The sequence below is a fragment of the Acinonyx jubatus genome, chromosome B3, assembly GCF_027475565.1.
Source record: "Acinonyx jubatus isolate Ajub_Pintada_27869175 chromosome B3, VMU_Ajub_asm_v1.0, whole genome shotgun sequence".
NCBI lineage: Eukaryota > Metazoa > Chordata > Mammalia > Carnivora > Felidae > Acinonyx > Acinonyx jubatus.
Window position 1 is genome coordinate 85,250,742 of NC_069386.1, and position 19,446 is coordinate 85,270,187.

A 19,446-nucleotide genomic window follows, 5' to 3' on the forward strand; every position below is an offset into this window, starting at 1 on the left:
GCTGTCAAACTTAGATCTTCTAGTTGTTTCTATATATCCAAATCACTGATTATAATATAGAAGAATAACACACTTAATAATAACTTACCCTTACAACAATAAGTATACATATATAACTTAGTTGGTGGAAAGAGTTAGAATTGTAAAGCATTTAAGGAGCTTTCCATCCCAATAAAAATTTAGAATGCTTACTTATATCTGACAGAGAATAGTCATATATTGACAGTAAATCCAAATAACATGTCTTATTCATAATTCTGATATTGGCATATTAAATAGATTCAATGCTAACCTATGGGATCACAGTATCATTGATTGCTCCTGAGATTAGTACTGCCAGAAGTAAAGTAAAACAATCTGTTTGGCCAATGGCCAACACAGAAGCCAAATTGTGGGTTTTGGCCAAATATTATGGCTGTAGCTGGACTTCTAATATGTCTGTGGTAAACGTTTTCTGTACTTCTACCTTTTCCATACAGTTGGTAATAATGATGTATCATGACATAACAGTAATCAAAGGTTTTTAAAAGTACTCCACTATATAACTTAAAACTGTTATCTTTTTATAACAGACTGTTCAAGCAAGCAAAATTTTAATTGAGAAATTTTCATCTGAAAGCAAGGAAAGTGTCGCTTTAAATCGGCATAGCAGAAGTTCTAGGGTATGTGTGATTTTTATTTTAAATTGTGGGTTGGTTGCTTTATCTGCCTACAGCTCAGATATGATTTCTAGTAGTTCTGGAAATTATTTGTTGGTGCTTCCTTAGTCTGGGAAATGCCTCAGAACATTCATTACTGGTGTCTTTGCTGAGGACACACTTTCTTTTTCAAATGTGTTGTCTTTGTGACACTCAGAAGATGTTATTTACTGATCAATAGCAGAATGTCTGCTATGAATTTTCTTAAAACTTTGAAAATTTCCATGGGGCGCCTGGGTGGTGTAGTCGGTTAAGCGTCTGACTTCAGCCAGGTCACCATCTCGCGGTCCGTGAGTTCGAGCCCCGCGTCGGGCTCTGGGCTGATGGCTCAGAGCCTGGAGCCTGTTTCCGATTCTGTGTCTCCCTCTCTCTCTGCCCCTCCCCCGTTCATGCTCTGTCTCTCTCTGTCCCAAAAATAAATAAACGTTGAAAAAAAAATTTAAAAAAAAACTTTGAAAATTTCCAGTCTTACACTCATTTATCACTTCTTGCCTAGGTCTTAAATGATTAAAGAAACATGTTTGTGAATGTTTTGACCAAATGGGGGCATTGGTTATGGCCATGAAACAGTAAAACTGAATTCTCTAAATGGTGATTAGACTCATGCTTATGGCTTTGTTATCACTGTAGTGTATACAAGTAAACTAATTAAATAATATACATAATTGGATAGAAAAGAGACAATGATTGAGAGAAACTAAGAGAAGGAAGAAAGGTATAAACTATACATAACTGGTTTAATAAATGCCCTTCACTTTATGGGGGACAAACAAGAAACAGTTTTATTTTTCTTTCATTAGTGCCTTCAGCCCTCTGCTCCCCTTGATGATATCTTGGGATGCTGAATGGCACATAGTGGAAAGTCTTGGTGCCTTGGGACAAATCAAATCCTATTCTGGTCAGTTAACTAGGTTAAAGATATGTCTATGACTCCTCCTTTATCCCCCATACAGTTAGGTAATACTTTTTTTTTTTTTTGGAGGGGATAATGTTAATATAGATCACTTTTTTGCTATTTTCCTTATAGCACTTACTAAATATTTGTCCATATGTATGTTTGATCATTTTATTCCTCACCAGCCTGGGGTTATAGCACTCTTCTTCACTTTTTTATCCGTATCACCTAGAGCAGTGACCATCACATAAAGAATAATTGAACCAGTGAACGTCACCTTCTAGTTTGGAGTGCCACGTGCACTTTCTAGACTATTTTAGTAGCACTATGTACACCTGCCTGTCAGCTATTCCCAGTTTTAGTAGCTGCTTCTTCATCCTCCTACTGCCTTCTACTTTATTCTTTCTTTTTTTAATTTTTACATGTGTATTTATTTTTGAGAGGGAGATATACAGAGCATGAGCAGGGGAGGGGCAGAGAGAAAGGGAGACACAGAATCTGTAGCAGGCTCCAGGCTCCGAGCTGTCAGCACAGAGCCCAACAGCGGGACTTGAACCAATGAACCATGAGATCATGACCCGAGCTAAAGATGGACAGTTGACCGACTGAGCCACCCAGGTGCTCCACCTGCTATATTCTTAAAACAAGTAGGATTATGTCACTCATGTCTCAAACTGAGTAACTCCACCTAACAAATAAAGTCAGAGTGCTTCATTGAGGCTCATAACCTGGCCTCAACCAGACTTTCTAGCTTACCTCCCATTATGTTTCTGCTTTTATGTGGTCTGCCTGCACCAGAGTCCTTGGTGACTCCCCCATGCCCCTGCTGCATTCTCTGTGCTTGTTTAGGCTGTTCCCTTGGCCTGGGATAGTCTCAACTCCAGCTCAGTCTATGGGAATGTTGCCACCTTTCACAGGCCAGCCCGCACTACCTCTTCCCGCCAGTATATCCAGGTCCCGTCCCCTTCAGAACTGACTCTGCCTATCTTGTGTTCTCTTTACACCAGATTCATTCATACCATCTGAAGTCAGGGCCACAGCTGCTTTGGGTTACAGTTTTCTTTTCTTTCTGTTTCTACCATTACATTGGTTGAGGATATGGAACATGTCATTTTTTTTTGTACTTTCTACACTATCTAGTATAGTAGTATTTCCCAACTCTTACAATATAATAGCTCTCACAGTAAGTGATGATATTTGTATGCTCCTGTGGAGTAAAAGGTTGAGGTTGCTGATGATAAGAGGTGACTGTTCAGGGGACAGTAGCTGCTTCAGGTCCTACTAGTGCAGCCTCAGTGCCGAGGGGATCAATGGCTCAGCATATTTACGGCACATTTATACACACTTGTGCCCCTTGCACCAACCAGAAAGCTTTGGTAAGTATTTGTTGTATTGTTGAATTTAAAAAAATAAGAGTTTCCATTATTTATACACTTTTCTAAATTAACTGATGGATTTTCAGTTCTGTTCCTCTCTGTGAAATCAGTGACTTCAAAGTCAGTCAGAATGCGTATTTTAATTAGCATTTCTGCATTTAATTAATTTACCTAAGCATTTATAATTTTTCAATTGTCATATGATATTGTACTTTACCAAATAGTATCTATAGTGAATGCATATTTGTCATTTGATTATTTCAGTTTCTTTTCCTAAAAAAATCTGCATCATTTGAAAGTATCCAAAAATGTTTCAGCACACCATTTCCTCAATTAAAGGTATGATCATTTTTGGTTTTTATTATTCAAAAGAAATGCTTATATTTCTGGTAATAATCACTATTGATGCTTTTTTTGTTTGCTTTCCTGAAATAGTATAGTGAGTTGATTCATTCAGAATTGATTAAAAGTTTGGATTTGAGTGTGTATTTGGTAGCCCCTGTAAAATTGTGGTTGGTGGTGCCAATTTAAGGTTTTCAACAGCTTTTGGAAGTATCTCATGTTCATAATTTGACTTTACTTGATATATTATAAGTCAAGCCATTATAATATTGACCTACATTTGCACTGGGCTCACAGTTTTAAAGCATTTTCATGAACACTAGTCCAGTCTGGTCTCAAGCTTCACAATATCCTGAGAGAAGGAAGGTGAGACAGATATTATCCTTATTTTATGTGTGAAAAAAACAAAGGTCAGAAAGTGATAAATGGCAGAGCTAGAAGTTAAACCCACACCGCCTCTTATTAAATGCAATGTACTTTCCTCTGCACGAAGAATGCACAGGCCTTTTGGAGTGGCTGGGTTTTTGGTTTGTTTTTTTTTTTTAGTTAATTTATTTATTTTGATAAAGAGAGAAAGCACAATTGGGGGAGAGCAGAGAGAGAGGGAGAGCGAGAATCCCAAGCAGGCTCCACACACCGCCTCTTATTAAATGCAATGTACTTTCCTCTGCAGGAAGAATACACAGGCCTTTTGGAGTGGCTGGGTTTTTGGTTTGTTTTTTTTTTTTTTAGTTAATTTATTTATTTTGATAAAGAGAGAAAGCACAATTGGGGGAGAGCAGAGAGAGAGGGAGAGCGAGAATCCCAAGCAGGCTCCACACACCGCCTCTTATTAAATGCAATGTACTTTCCTCTGCAGGAAGAATGCACAGGCCTTTTGGAGTGGCTGGGTTTTTGGTTTTTTTTTTTTTTTTTTAGTTAACTTATTTATTTTGATAAAGAGAGAAAGCACAATTGGGGGAGAGCAGAGAGAGAGGGAGAGCGAGAATCCCAAGCAGGCTCCATGCTGTCCATGCAGAACCCACAGTGGAGCTTGATCTCACAACCTGGGGGATCATGACCTGAGCTCACTAAAACCAAGAATTGGATGCTTACCTGACTCAGCCACCCCAGTGCCCCTGGAGTGGCTGGTGCTTACCCTCAGTGGCGTTGACATCTAGCTTCAGCTTCTGTTTTTCTGTCTGAAATCTTAGAAATCTTTCTTGACCCTCCATGTTACTTGCTTGTAACTTGCTTTTAACTTGCGTAACATTAGTCTGCTTACTATGTCATTTCTGACATTCTCTCTTCTTACTGACCTTTTGATTCCTCTGTTTTATATCTCTGTACAATCACACTATCCTTAGGATTTCTTTATTGGCATATAATTGACATATAACATTATATTAGTTTCAAGTATATAGCATTGTAATTCAATAACAGTATGTATAGCAAAATGATCACCACATCAAGTCTAGTTAACACAGTGATACATTTTTTACATGTGATGAGAACTTTTAAGATCTACTCTTAGCAACTTAAACATTTTTAAATGTTTATTTATTATTTTGAGAAAGAGAGAGGGAGACAGAGTCAAGCAGGGGATGGGCAGAGAGAGAGGGAGACACAGAATCCAAAGCAGGCTCCAGGCTCTAAGCTGTCTGCATAGAGCCCAATGCAGGGCTTGAATCCGCAAACTGTGAGATCATGACCTGAGCTGAAGTCAGATGCTCAACTGACAGCCACCCAGGTGCTCCCAATTTAAAAAAAAATTTTTTTTCAGCTTGTAAATATACAATACAGTATTTTAACCACAGTGACTATGCTGTATTACATCCCCAGGACTTATTTATTTTATAATGGAATTTTGTAACCTTTGACCATCATCACCCATTTCATCCATCACCCAATCCTTGCCTCTGGCAACCAGCAATCTCTTTTCTGTATCTATGAGTTGTTGTTTTTAAGATTCCATGTATAAGTGAGATTATACAGTATTTATCTTTCTCTGTCTGACTTATTTATTTCGTTTACTTAGCATAATGCCCTCAAGGTCCATCCGTGTTGTTGCAAATGGCAGAATTTCCCTTTTTTTTTAAAGTTTATTTATTTATTTTGAGAGGGGGAGGGGCAGGGACAGAGAGAGAGGGAGAGAAAGAATCCCAAGCAGGCTCCACATTGTCAGCACAGAGCCCAATGTGGGGCACGGTCCCACAAACCATAAGATCATGACCTGAGCTGAAATCAAGAGTTGGACACAACTGACTGAGCCACCCAAGCATCCTGAAGTTCCTTTTTTAATGACTGAATAATATCCCATTATATATATGCAAATATATATACATCACATTTTCTTATCCATTATTCCATTGATGGGCCCCTAGGTTGTTTCTATATCTTGGCTATTGTTACTAATGCTGCAAGGAATAAGGGAGTGAAGATAGCTCTTCAAGGTCCTGATTTCATTTCCTTTGGATATATGCCCAGAAGTGGGATTGGATCATATGGTAGTTCTATTTTTAATTTTTTGAGCAACCTCCATACTGTTTCCCTAGTGGCTGCACAAATTTACATTCTTATCAATAGTGGACAAGGGTTCCCTTTTCCCTACAGCTTTACCAACACTTGATATCTCCTGTCTTTTTTATAATAGCCATTCTACCTCTTTATTTTTTGTGTATCTATCACAGGTTTTGGGTTTGCAGTTACCATGGGGTTCATATGTAACATCCAAAGTACATAGTAGTCTATATAAATTTGATGGTCATTTAAGTTCAAACACATTAAAAAAAGAAAAAGAAAAAAACATTGCTTTCTTTTTCTTTTCCCCTTCACTTGTCCCTTTTTACTCCCTCCTCCACATTTTATACATATGTTGTCATAGTTTACATATTTTTATTAATAATTTTCTTATGTCTAACTGTGGCCATTTGTTTTCCACTTAAATCCCTTTAACATTTCTTGTAAGGATGGTTTAGTGGTCACAAACTCCTTTATCTTTTGTTCGTCTAGGAAAATCTTTATCTTTCCTTTAAATCTGAATGATAAGTTTGTCGGTATAGAGTATTCTTGGTTGTAGGTTTTTACTTTCAGCACTTTGAATATATTATGCTACTCCCTTCAGACCTGCAAAGTTTCTGCTGAATAATCCCCTGAAAGCCTTATAGGTTTTTTTCTTACAGGTAAACTTTTTGTTTCTTCTTGCTGCTTTTATCTTCTCTTTATCTTTAACCTTTGACATTTTATTATTATTTAGAAATTTTTTTTAATGTTTATTTATTTTTGAGAGAAAGAGAACAGCAGAAGAGGGGCAGAGAGTGAGGGAGACACAGAACCTGAAGAAGGCTCTAAGCTCTTAGCTGTCAGCACAGAGCCTGACTGGGGTTTGAACTCTTGAACTGTGAGATCATGACCTGAGCCAAAGTCAGATGCTTAACTGACTGAGCCACCCAGGCACCCCTAACCTTTGACATTTTAATTATTATGTGCTGTGGTATGGACCTCCTTGGGTTCATCTTGTTTGGAACTCTGTGCTTCTTGGACTTGGAAGTCTTATTTCTTTCCCTAGGTGGGGGGACTTTTCAGTTATTATTTCTTCAAATAAGTTTTCTATGTTTTTCTCCTTCTCTTTATCTTCTGGGACCACTATAATGCAAATGTTTGCCCACTTGAGGTTATCCAAGAGATCCCTTAATCTATCCTCATTTTAAAAAATTATTTTCTCATTTTACTGTTCAGCTTGTGTGCTTTTTATTACCCTGCCTTCCAGGTCACTGTTACGCTCTTCGACATCCTCTCATCTACTGTTGATTCCCTCTAGTATGTTTTTTATTTCTGTTCTTGTAGTCTTCAGTCCTGATTGGTTACTTTTTTTATGTATTTTCTATCTCTTTATTGAATGTTTCACTGAGTTCTTCACTCTTTGGTCCATCCCAGTGAGTACTTTATGATTATTAATTTAAATTCTTTATCAGGCATATTGCTTATCTCTTTTTCATTTAGTTATTTTTCTGAGTTTTTTTCTTGTTCTTTCTTCTGGAGCATATTTCTGTTTTCCCATTTTCTTGACTTTCTGGATTTGTTTCTAGGTGGAATAGCTACTCCTCCTAAACTTGAAGGAATGGTCGCTCTTGTATATGGTGTCCCCTGTACAGACTGTGTGCTTGGCGACTTTTGCTGTCTGGTTGGAGCTGTGGCTGTAAATGCCAGTTGCTCTTTTAAACCGTGGCTTTTTACAGAGAGAAGAAAATAATAATAAAATAAAAGTAAAATAAAAAAGGAAAAAAGAAAAGAGAAAAGAAAGGAAAAAAGGGAGAAAGGAAAAGAAGAAAAAAGAAAAGAAAAAAAAACCAAAATGGGGCACCTGGGTGGCTCAGCTGGTTAAGCATCCAACTTCAGCTCAGGTCATGATCTCAAGGTTCAAGGTTCGTTGTTTTGAGTCCTGCATCCGGCTCTGTGCTGACAGCTCAGAGCCTGGAGCCTGCTTCAGATTCTGTGTCTCCCTCTCTCTCTGTCCCTCCCCTGCTTGTGCTTTGTCTCTCTTTGTCTCCCCAAAATAACTAAATGTTTAAAAAAAAAGAAAAAAACCCAAAGGGGCAAAAATAAAAACAAGACAAATAAAAAAAAAAAAGACAAATTAAAAAAAAAAGACAAATAAAAAACAATTAAAAAAATAACAATTATTGAAAAATAAAAACAAAAGAACTAAAACAACCAAAGAAAATTCCTGGTTTATTTTCTGTGCTCTAGTACCACAGGGACTGATGTGGGCTTGTGGACCTTGGGATTGCAGTTCCTGGGATTGGCTAAGCTTGCAAGCTGACCTTGGGCTGGACCGTGTTCTCGGCTAGGCTTTCAAGGTGAAGGGGGAGGGAGCATTCCTGCAGTTCCTTCCCTTTTAAACCTTGGCTCTTTTTTCTGTGCCCCGGCACACTGGGGGCTGGCATGGGCTTGCAGACCCTGGGCTTACTGAGGTCGTAAGCTTGCTGTGATGACTGGACCCACCAGTTATGGTATCCAGACCCTGATTCTATCTAGGCTTTTAAGGTGGAGAAGGACTGTAAACTGTGTTATCCTCTAGTTCCTCTGACCTGGAGAGCTTCCCAAAGCTCCTCCTCCATTTGGTCCAGTGTTGTCTCTTTTATATACTAGTTGCTCTTTTAAACTGTGGCTTTTTTTTTCTGTGCCTAAGGAAAGACAAATCTGTTCCCAGTTCCTCAGAACTATCCCTCTCCACTGCCGTGTACAGGATCAGGTGTGGGAGTTCCCTTTGTTTCCATGTCTTTGTCTGTCTTGCTGTTCTTTTTTGTCATTCTCTATCTTTGGTTGTTCAGAAGCTGTTCAGTTGGCCTTCAGTTCTTCAGGAGGAATTGTTGTGTGAATAGGTGTAATTTAGTGTGTTCTGTGGAGGAGGTGAGTTCAGGGTCTTGCTATATTGCCATCTTCATGGGAACTCCTCCCTATAATAGCCATTCTAACAGGTTTGAGGTGATATCTCATTGTAGTTTTGACTTGCATTTCCCTGATGATTACTGGCATTGAACATCTTTTTATGAACCCATTGGCCATTTGCATGTCTTTGGAAAAATCTCTATTTGGTTGCTCTGACCATTTTTTAATTGGATTTTGTTGTTGTTGCTATTGAGTTAAAAGAGCTTATTATATATTTTGGATATTGACCCCTTTTCAGATAGATGGATTGCAGATATTTTTTCCCATTTTGTAGGTTGGCTTTTCATTTTACTGATTGTTTATTTTGCTGTGCAGAAGCTTTCTAGTTTGATGTAGTCCCACTACTTGTTTATTTTTGCTTTTGTTGCTTGTACTTTTGGTATCATATTGAAAAAAGCATTACCAAGACCATTATCAAATAGCTTTTCCCTATGTTTACTTCTAGTAGTTTTATAGTTTAAGAATTTAAATTGAAATCTTTAATTTGTTAGAGTTCATTGTTGTGAGTAGTGTGAGATAGGAAATTTCATTCTTTTGCATATGAATATCTAGTTTTCTTAGATCAATTGATTGAAGAGACTATCAGTTCCTCATTGAGTATTCTTGGCTTCTTTGTCAAATATTAGTTGACCATATATGCATGGGATATTTCTAGGTTCTTGATTCTATTCCAATGGTCTATGTGTTTGTTTTTATGCCAGTAGCATACTGTTTTGATTACTATTGTTTCTTAATGAATTTTGAAATCTGGAATTGTGAAATCTCCACCTTTGTTCTTTTTCAGGAATGCTTTGACTATTCAGGTTCTTTTCTGGTTCCATATGAATTTTAGGATTGTTTTTTTTATTTCTTTGAAAAGTGACATTGGAATTTTGATAAGGATTATATTGAATCTATTAATGGTGTTGGTAGTATGGACATTTTAAAATACTAGTTTTTCTGGTTTATGAGATACCCTTCACTTATTTGTGTCTTCTTCAATTTCTTTCATCATCGTATTGTAATTTTCAGTATACAAATCCTTCACCTCTTTGAATGTATTTATTCCTATTTTTATTATTTTTGATGCTATTGTAAATGGAGTTTTTAAATTTATTTTTCCGATAATTCATTGCTAGTGTACAGAAATGCAACTGATTTCTCTGTGTTGATTTTGTAACCTACAGTTTTACCAAATTCAGTAATTAGTTCTGACAGTCTTTTGGTAGAGTCTTTAGAGTTTTGTCTGTATGTGATTATGTCATCTGCAAACAGAGACAGTTTTACTACTTTCTTTCTAATTTGGATACCTATTTTTCTTTCCTAATTTCTTTGGCTAAGATGTCCAGTACTATGTTAAGCAAAAGTGGCAAGAGTGAGTACCCTTGTCTTGTTCCTGATCTTAGCAGGAAAGTTTTCGATATGATATATCGATATGATATATATGATATATATGATATGATATATATGATATATATGATATATATGATATATGATATATCACGATATTGATCGTGATATTAGCTGTGGGTTTGTCGTATATGGCCTTTACTATGTTGAGGTGTGTTCCTTCCATACCAAATCTGTTGAGCATTTTTATCATGAGAAGAAGTTGAATTTTGTCAAATGCTTTATCTACATCTATTGAAACAATCATATATAGTCTTTATCTTTCATTCTGTTAATGTGATGTGTCACTTTTATTAATTTGTATATGTTGAATCGTCTTTGCATCTGATGGATAAAACCCACATGATCATGTTGTATAATGCTTTTAATGTGCTGTTGAATTCAGTCTGCTAGTATTTTCTTGAGAATTTTCCGTTTATACTAATCAGGGATATCAGCCAGCAGTTTTCTTTTCTTGTAGTATGTGTGTACATACAATATATAAATAATGGAATATCAACTACAAAAAATGAGGAAATTTTGCCGTTTGTGACAAATGGATGGACCTTGGGATATTATGCTACATGACAGAGAAAGATAAATACTGTGTGTTTTCACTTATATGAAGAATCTAAAAAAGCTGAACTTATAGAAACATAGAGTAAATACTGGGGCTGGTGTGGGGAAAAGAGGATCGAACAGATGTTGGCCAGAGGGTACAAGAGTCAGTTATAAGATGTGTAAGTTCTGGGGTTCTAATGTACAGCCTGGTGACTATAACTAACAATACTGTATATATTTGAAAGTTGTTAAGAGTGTAGATCTTAAATGTTATCGCCACACAAAAACAATGGTAATTTTGTGAGGGGATGGAGTTGTTAACTAATCTTATTGTAGTAATCATTTCACAGTATATGCATGTATCATATTATTATTTTGTATACCTAAATTTACATATGTTATATATCTATAATATTTCAATAAGAGTATGAAAAAGTCCCAAACCCATTCTGTTAGCTCTACTTTATAGTTATAGATTCCTTAGGATTCCTTCCTGAGTGTCCGACAGAGATGCATGGAGCCTCTCTGTGTAATTCATATCTAGTCAGCAAGGGGGAAATCTTATGTTCCACTTTTGTTTCAGGAATGTGTTTTATTGACGTATATATCACATACATACACGTGACTATCTTTCTTGATATATATATGTGTGTGTGTGTGTGTGTGTGTGTGTGTGTGTATTGTACATACACATATTCTGTAGTTTATGTATTACCCTATTCTATTCTAATTATATAGTGAGTTATATATAGTTTCTTGAGATAGGGGAAGTATGGTAAGTTATGGAGTGTCAATATCTCTATTGTACTTTAGTATATCTTAAAGTATATAACTAGTTTGTGTGAAATTGTTATGTTTGGAATTTGGGCCTAACTTCACTATAAAGAAAAATATTTGCATAACAAATTTATTAGCAAACTTAAATGCAGTTAATTTATGGACCATGGCTCAATAAACTGGAAATTCTATATTAAAGAATTGGAGTTAATGTCTTTTATTAGGTTTATTGTTAGAGTTTCAAGTACTAATGCATAATTATTACAAGTTATTTACAATTATTAGCATATTATAATATTGATATTATTATTAAAAGTTAAGTGGATTCTCTGATGATTAGATAAAGTAAATATTAGGCTGGAATTCTTTTTCTTAAGCTTGTAAATATTGACTTGAAATTATTGTAAAGAATACTTGAATACTTCTGTATAGAAATTCAGTGTTGTTAAAGTGTTTTTGAAAATTAACTCACTCAGGTGCCTAGGTGGCTCAGTCAGTTAATTGGCTGACTCTTGATTTCAACTCAGGTCGTGATTTCACAGTTCAAGCCCCATGTTGGGCTCCCCACTGACAGCACAGAGTCTGCTTGGGATTCTCCTTGTCCTATTCTCTCTGCCCCTCCCCCACTCATGCACAGGAGCTCTCCCTCTGTCCGAAAATAAATAAAATTAACTTAAAAAAAGAACATTCTCTAAAAAAAGAAGAGAAAAGAAAAGAAAATTGACTCAAATTGATTTTTTAGGATAGGTCATTTTAGTATTTCTTACCCATTCTACCAATTTTTTTTATTTGCATTACAAGTAAAAGTAGAGTTTGTACTTTATTTCAATATGTAAAGAGCATTCTCTTTTAATTAAGAATATATAAAATCACAGTTAATACATATATACTTTATAGTGTTATTTTTATGTAGCTAACAAAATGTCACATTACCAAATTATTGTACTTTGCTTTAACTAACCTCCTATTAACTTTATAAGTTGACTTTGAAAAACATCAAAAATACGATTTAAAAATTTTCAACAAGTGACCAAACTACGTTAATAGTAATTGTAACTGAATTAATTAAAACACACAGCAACTAAATTGATTTTAAATGGTTTTGTCTTTGTTTCTTGCTAATTAAGAGAGTAAAATCTGCAATGGAGTTGAGGAAAGAGGAGACCATAACTCCATTAGAGATTAAGGATGACATGCAAAGCAATATGAAACAGATTCTATTTCAGAAAGCAAAGGAGCTGGAGCGCTGGATGACTCAGCAAAGTGAAACTGAGGAAGCCATCCCTGTGAAAGAAAATATAGACACTATCTTAGATCACATCCAGAACAGAAGCAATGTGAGAGATCTGTCTCTCTCTCTCATTGAAGCATCTAGAAAAGCTGGCATAAGTTACATTGTTTATCCCAAGAAAAAGAAGATGAAATGGAAGAAACGATTGAAACTCAGTAAACTCTCAAACGTGTATGATGAATTATCCAAGCCACCAAAAGTTCTTAAAAGGTCTTATTTAATCAGTAATTGTTATAGTTTAAGAAATGTATTGTAGTTTTGGCCTTAATCTTATAATTTCACTAACTGAAGTTATTATTTTATTCAGCACTGAAAATATGCTAAATCCTTAACTAAAGGACAATCCCTTATTTTTAAATATATGAATATTTAATGGTACAAATGTATGACTGCTTTAAACTATAATTTAAAGTTGGGGCTGATTAAGGACATGAAGTAAAACTAAGTCAGTTTGATTTGATGAAATCTTTCAATGGAAAGAAATAAAATCTACTAAGTTATTTTTCTGAAGCGATTTAACACCAAAAAACAATGCCTGCTCCAAATAAGTGTCACCCATTCAAAAGTTGAAGTACGTTGCTGAGATTTAACTGTTTTTAAATTGTAACTAATAGATTGAGAAATCTAGGTAGACAAACTGTTTTTTGTATGTTGTGTGAGCCCTTATTCAGGGATCAACACATAGAAATAATTTTTCTCCTTACTTGTAAGTAATAGTATCTAGCATGTTTAAAATGTGCAAGGACCTGAGATAACAACAGCTGAAGTTCCAGGTATGCTCATTTTTTAAGTGTTCAGGACGTAACTTTCTTAGACTTAAGTGTTGTGCAAAATAGTTTGCAGAAAGCTCTGGGCTTTATTCCTCTTTAGATAACCCCAGATGATAAGGAATTCATTAAGTGTATGCCCTTTTGAAAACTAAAGACTTTACTGTTGAAGTGAGTCATATTGTTTTGTTTATTGTTCTAAAGTCTTGTGGTTCTGAAAAAGGGTTCATGATGTTTTGGTGTAGTGACTTATTGTCCCTGAAAAGACTTGGGAACAATCACTGTAAATGTGAGTGACAGAGTGAAAGAGAGACCAATCCTAGTGGAGGATGCCATTCAAGTCCCGAGTTCTCTGCACACTACTTATGCTTGAGTTTTCCCGGCAGCAAATATGTGGAACTGGTTTTGTTAGCTCATCTTTAGAAGACTTCAGATAGGTTTTTCTAAGTTGACAAATATTTTTGATAAGAAACAGAAATTAGCTTATAAATTTTTGATACATTTGCTGATTTCAAAGCATATGAATCGTTACTATCCTAGAAAGGATGATATCTGCACCATTCTGGCCATACCTAAGTGGCTTCTGTCTCTATAAAGAATTTAAGCAGATGAAACACTATTTTGGTAGGGTATTTTACCGCTTACTGATTCTTTATCACTTTGATTATAAAGTTTCACCATTTAAAGAGATTTATTTGCCTTTTAACAACTGAATTTGAAATTTGTATATACTGCCAACAGGTGTAATAGGATGAGCCTTTTGGTGGAGGCAGTAAAACAAACTATAGGAGTATTTATCTAGGATAATACATTAGTACAGCTTTCTTCTTTTTAAAAAATCTTAATTTAAACTAGCACAAAAGTGTAGCTATTAAATAATTGTTATTTTAAAACAAGTTTATGGAGAAACTTTAAAAATAATTTTATTTGTATAGTTTGAGACCTTTTTTCACGAATCTTAACTTGGTTAACACAGAATTATCCTTCTTAACCACTGTATATCTGACCTTTAAGCTTGTTTAGTTATACTCATTCTTGCTGGCTCCCTTAAATGGTTAGAAGCAGACAGTGTATGTACTCATATATCAAGTCAAAGCTTGACTGTGGAAAGTAACTCCTGCCAAAGTCCATTTGAGTTGATTAAAAACCCAGCCCCATGTGTTTTCTGCCAGTCCCTTTACTATAGGTTACCCCTGTTGCCTAGCCCCTCATCTAGGTCATGGCAGGATGCTATGTGTCTGTAATAACTTTGTAGCTTCACCATTTCTCTGGAAGTTTCCCTTAGCTTTGATCTCTGAATCCAATATTGGTGGACCAGCCAGTGAGGGACTAGCAGAGACCTTCTTCAGAAGCTTGCTGTTGCAGCAAGAAGATGTGCATGTTGATGGTTCCTGGTTCACCTTTACTTCCTTATACTCATTACCTTCTTTCTTACCTGGACTTCTGTGAATCGCCAGTCCCTCAGATCTCTGCCAGTGTTCTGTCTTCCAGGATTGACTAACATATTGAACTGAGATTCAGACCACGCCTTTTGCTATTGGCTCTCTTATCCCTGTAAATGCATCTCCTTCTGTCTCTTTTTAGAATAACTGACCATGGTCCCCACTTCCACTATCAAAACTTCCTGACAGTGAATCTATAGTCTCAGTCCTGATTTTCTTTTGTCCGTCTTGCTGCCACTACATCCCCAAGAGAGGCAGAATTTATTTTCCCCCTACCCCAAACAGTAGGTGACATATTTTCCTTAGTGCTACTAGTCTGTAATTTCCCTGATGGCCTAGTATTGTTTTTGGTGTGCTATCTTGATGGGTGGTGGTATGGGATGGAATGGAGGCAGTTCCAAAGATTTCTACTTGATCCTTACTGCTATTATCTTCTTTATGGTGTAGTTTACACAATTATCAAGTTGATTCATTCTTACTACACATTCTGGGACTAGGGAAATTATCACAGGATGGGTCCATGTCTCACTAGATTCTGTTAGATGGTTTCAGGCCAAGATTCTTTATATCACTTGACCTTCAGAATCCCCCAATTTGATTGTGAGCTTCAGTGGCATCCACAATGGGTATCTGTATATCAACATAAGTTTAGGGTTAAGTATCTAATAATTCTCAGAAGGTTTGGGTGTTTCTTCTCTCCCAGACCTTTGTAAAATTTGGGGGAAATTTCATTAAATCCACCTGGGCCACATTGCCAGATCCTTCCTCAGAGGGACCTGGCCTGGCCTTCCCGTCAGGTGAGAAGTTTTAGATATGAACTAGCTGAGGTCAGAGAGCTGCATGAGAGGTTTTAAACCCCAGCTATAGCTGGTTACGCCTATGCCCAGAAGACTTAAAGGTTTTTCATTTATGTAAATCAAAGAACACCTTAGCAGGCTGCCCACATATCTCACTTTCTGAGGACCTGCAGTCTTTTAGTTCTTACCACTGATCTCCATGAGTTAAAATTCTGTCCACCAAATCTAGCTAGAAATCAACACTAGAAATCTGCATTTAACAAGTCTTCTAGGTGACTAATGCTGAAGTTTGAGAATCACTCAGAGACTGGCAGGAAGTTCTAGCAAGGCTTCACTGGCTAGGGCTAGCAACCACCCATCCATGGAGGAGGTATGTAAGAGACTGAGGCACAGTAGTCATTGTAGCTCCATGAGAGGGCTCGGGAGATCCCAGATGAGTGATTTTGAGGAGTCCTTGAATCAGATTTTATATAACATATGAAGCAATATCTCAGTGTAGTCCTTGAAAAATATTTATACAGGAGAGGGTTGAGTCTCTCAGACTGGAGAATCTGACAGTATCTCAGGCAGTCTCTTCTGTCAAGAGAGGATAAGTGAAATTTGGAGATTCAAACTTCTTGGCCTCATTCATGCCTGCTCAAATGTTCACATCCTCTGTTTCCTACTCCTTTTCCAGTAGCTTCATTATCATGGTATCCAAGGTTTAGGGAATTTGGGCATTTAGTAGGTACTGTTCTTCTCTTTTGGTCTGAAAGAAGTAAAGTGATTCTACAATTTTTATAACCATTACTGTTGTCCTAGTGACTAAGTGGTAGCTACTTGATCTCCTACAACTTTGCCTTCCACCTGGGCACCATCCCCTGCTAACACTAGTGATAATTTGAGGAGCTTTGATGGCACCACACACCGTGGATTATTTGTGTCCTATTTTATCCTGGGAATAAGTTTATCCTAGGATCCTTCTGTGTGTGTATTTCCTGAGTCTACCTCGGGTACCAATTATTTTATCAGTCAGGGTGCCAGTACTAAACAGCACTCTCAATTTAGGATAATTCTATGGAAATATAATAAAGGCACAATTTACAAAAATGTCAGGGCATAAGAAACCACAAATGATAATGTAGTATGCTGTGGCTAAAAATAATAGAGCATTTTCTGCCCCTAAGTCTGAGAGGACAAAAAGTAGGAGTGATTACTAGAACCTAGAAGAGGAATTTTGGAGAAACGGTTTCCTTAAAAAAAAAAAAATTAGTGATCTGTGGTCAAGGATCATAGCCATTTTGAAGCGACCCTTTAGGAGGGTGTCAGAGGAATAAATACCTTGACTTCACTCTCCTCCTTTCCTCTTTGGGGTTTCTAATTGGACATACCCAATTAGAAGACAGAGAACAAGGATCTTATGAATATAGTCTGAACAGATTAAGTCCCCCAGGTCTGAGGGCAAAGTAGACAAGTGTAGAGTTGAACGTGGAGGTAGAAACAAAATGCATCTGGCACAGAAGGCCTTTCTAAGGTAACATTTGATAGGAAATATGAATTGAGAAGGAGCCAGCCATTCAGAAGTGCTGAAAAGTGCAACAGCCTTGAGGCTTGCTCTCAGGTGATATGGCTGGAAAATTGAGAGGCGAGAGAGTAGTGTTATCAGAGATATATGCCTGGGCCTCATCATGTAGAGTCTTGTAGACCATGAAGAAAAGCTTGATTTGCATTCTAGATATTAGGAGAAGCTCTTGGAGGGAGTAACATGATCTGATTTACATTTGTTAAGAAAAAAATAAGCAAGCATGCTGACTTCCATGTGGAGAACAGATTAGACAAAGAGTAAGAGTAGAAGTCTGGTATTAAGAAGTGATTGTACTCTAGGCAAAAAGAGATATGGCAGGTTGCACTAGAGTGTAGAGAGGAATGAAGAGTGTCACAATGTAAGGGAAGAGAAGAATACTGACTTTTTAATTCTCCTAATGTTTAGCAATAGGTCTTTCTCACAGTATAAACTCAGTAAATATTTATGAAATGATGGGGTTTACATTTTTTTCTTCCAATAGAATGTACTTACTCTCACTTGTGTGGCTGGTACAATACCCATCATATGCTAAATTTTACTGAATGAAAACTTCAGAAAATGGAGAATTTGAGGAGGAAAATACTAGAAATGTAGCATTTGAAAGCATATTAGGTGTTCTCTAATTTGATAGTCTACTAAAGAAGGGTGGCATCTGGGATATTAATTTGGTAGTATGCTGTGTAGTTAAATCTTTTCTTCTTCCCATTTCCTAAAGTTCATGTCCTCTCCAAACTCTTGGATGACATTGCCTTCCTCACATCAAGTTTTACCTCCTCAATTCCTCATTATAATTTGTCTGGTTAGGGACAGGGTTATAAATGAAACTTGAAAGGAGCATTGACCCCTTATTTCAGTATTCTAAGAAAGCTACATCTTTAATAATAATCTTCTGCTTTCATAAATTCAATAGAGTTTCTACATATTCTTCATATGTTACAATTTTGAAGAATGAACAGGAGAACTTGGTTTGAATGAAAATAGCATGTAATTTTATTTTAATAATAAACTAATTTTGTGTAAAACTGAGTTGATGTATTGGTTATAAAAATAATTGTATTTCTGTCATTTAAAAATCACTCTTTTAATAACTAGATCAACATCTCATGGAATCCTTCCTGGACAGAAGAAATATTTACTCAGAATTCCATTATATGAACGTAAATTTCAGTGTCCCAGTCTACCTTCGTGTTTAAATTTTGATGAATTTGTCCAAAGTAAGGGAGGAATTCCAGAAAATACTAACCCTCGAACATGGGCTCTTGATATGTTCTCTAAGCACAAACATCAGAAGACAACCACACACAAAAGAGTTAAAATATCTATCCATAATGACACGTCTGAAAGGATGAAAGAACCACCAAAACTAGAATTGAGTGATTCTTTGAAGTCTAGTCTTTCTCCAGAAGTTACTAAATATTATGAATCCGAAGTGGAGATCTTGACTAAAGAAATAAATGATAAGAAAAAATATCCTGCATTTGCATATTGTAGGCGTGGAGCTATTTATAGGAAACTGGGAAAGTTGCAGAGTGCCCTGAAAGATCTACAGGAAGTAAGTTTTATTTAATCAAAATAACAATATTAATAATTTGTACTTATATTAATATTGTTATGTAATTGTCCTCTCTATGTAAGAATGTATGTAATAATTTCTACTAGAATTTTGAACAATGAATTTTTGTGGTATAGGTGTAGGATTATGAAATTATAATTATTGGCATTTTCAAATGACTGATATGAAAAACACTACATTTTGTCTGTCAGATTGGGAGGTATCATTTTATAATATACACATAGAATGCCATTGGGATCAATAGTATTTTAAAAATTCATTTGTTGGGATATCTTCCTTCAATAAACCAAATTTAATTGAATTTATACATATATTTTCTAGGCTATACTCTTGGAGCCATTGTTCCTTAATGCCTATTGGCACCGACATTTTATTTATCTTTTCCAAGACAAAATTAATGAAGCTTTGGATGATTTGAATTATGTAAATAAATATAATAAAAATAATGCAGGTGGGTTTTCTGTCCAGTTATATTATTTATATCTTTACCTAAGCTTTGGTCACTTAGTGGTGTTATAAAGATATAGAAGTTAATAGATATAAGTCTCCAAAAATGATTCTGGCT

The 19,446-nt window shown here is 36.0% G+C and overlaps 1 protein-coding gene across 3 annotated transcripts in view; it reads left to right on the forward strand.

The window, feature by feature from the left end:
- The window catches only part of TTC6 (tetratricopeptide repeat domain 6), a 201,778-nt gene that overhangs the window by 121,758 nt on the left and 60,574 nt on the right, over positions 1-19,446 (forward strand). For all 3 annotated transcript variants that reach the window (XM_053224391.1, XM_053224390.1, XM_027065617.2), the window contains 5 exons: positions 573-662; positions 3,234-3,308; positions 12,575-12,948; positions 18,401-18,860; positions 19,203-19,332. In XM_053224391.1, the coding sequence (XP_053080366.1) occupies positions 573-662; positions 3,234-3,308; positions 12,575-12,948; positions 18,401-18,860; positions 19,203-19,332 (1,129 nt within the window). The remainder of the gene's footprint in view (positions 1-572; positions 663-3,233; positions 3,309-12,574; positions 12,949-18,400; positions 18,861-19,202; positions 19,333-19,446) is intronic.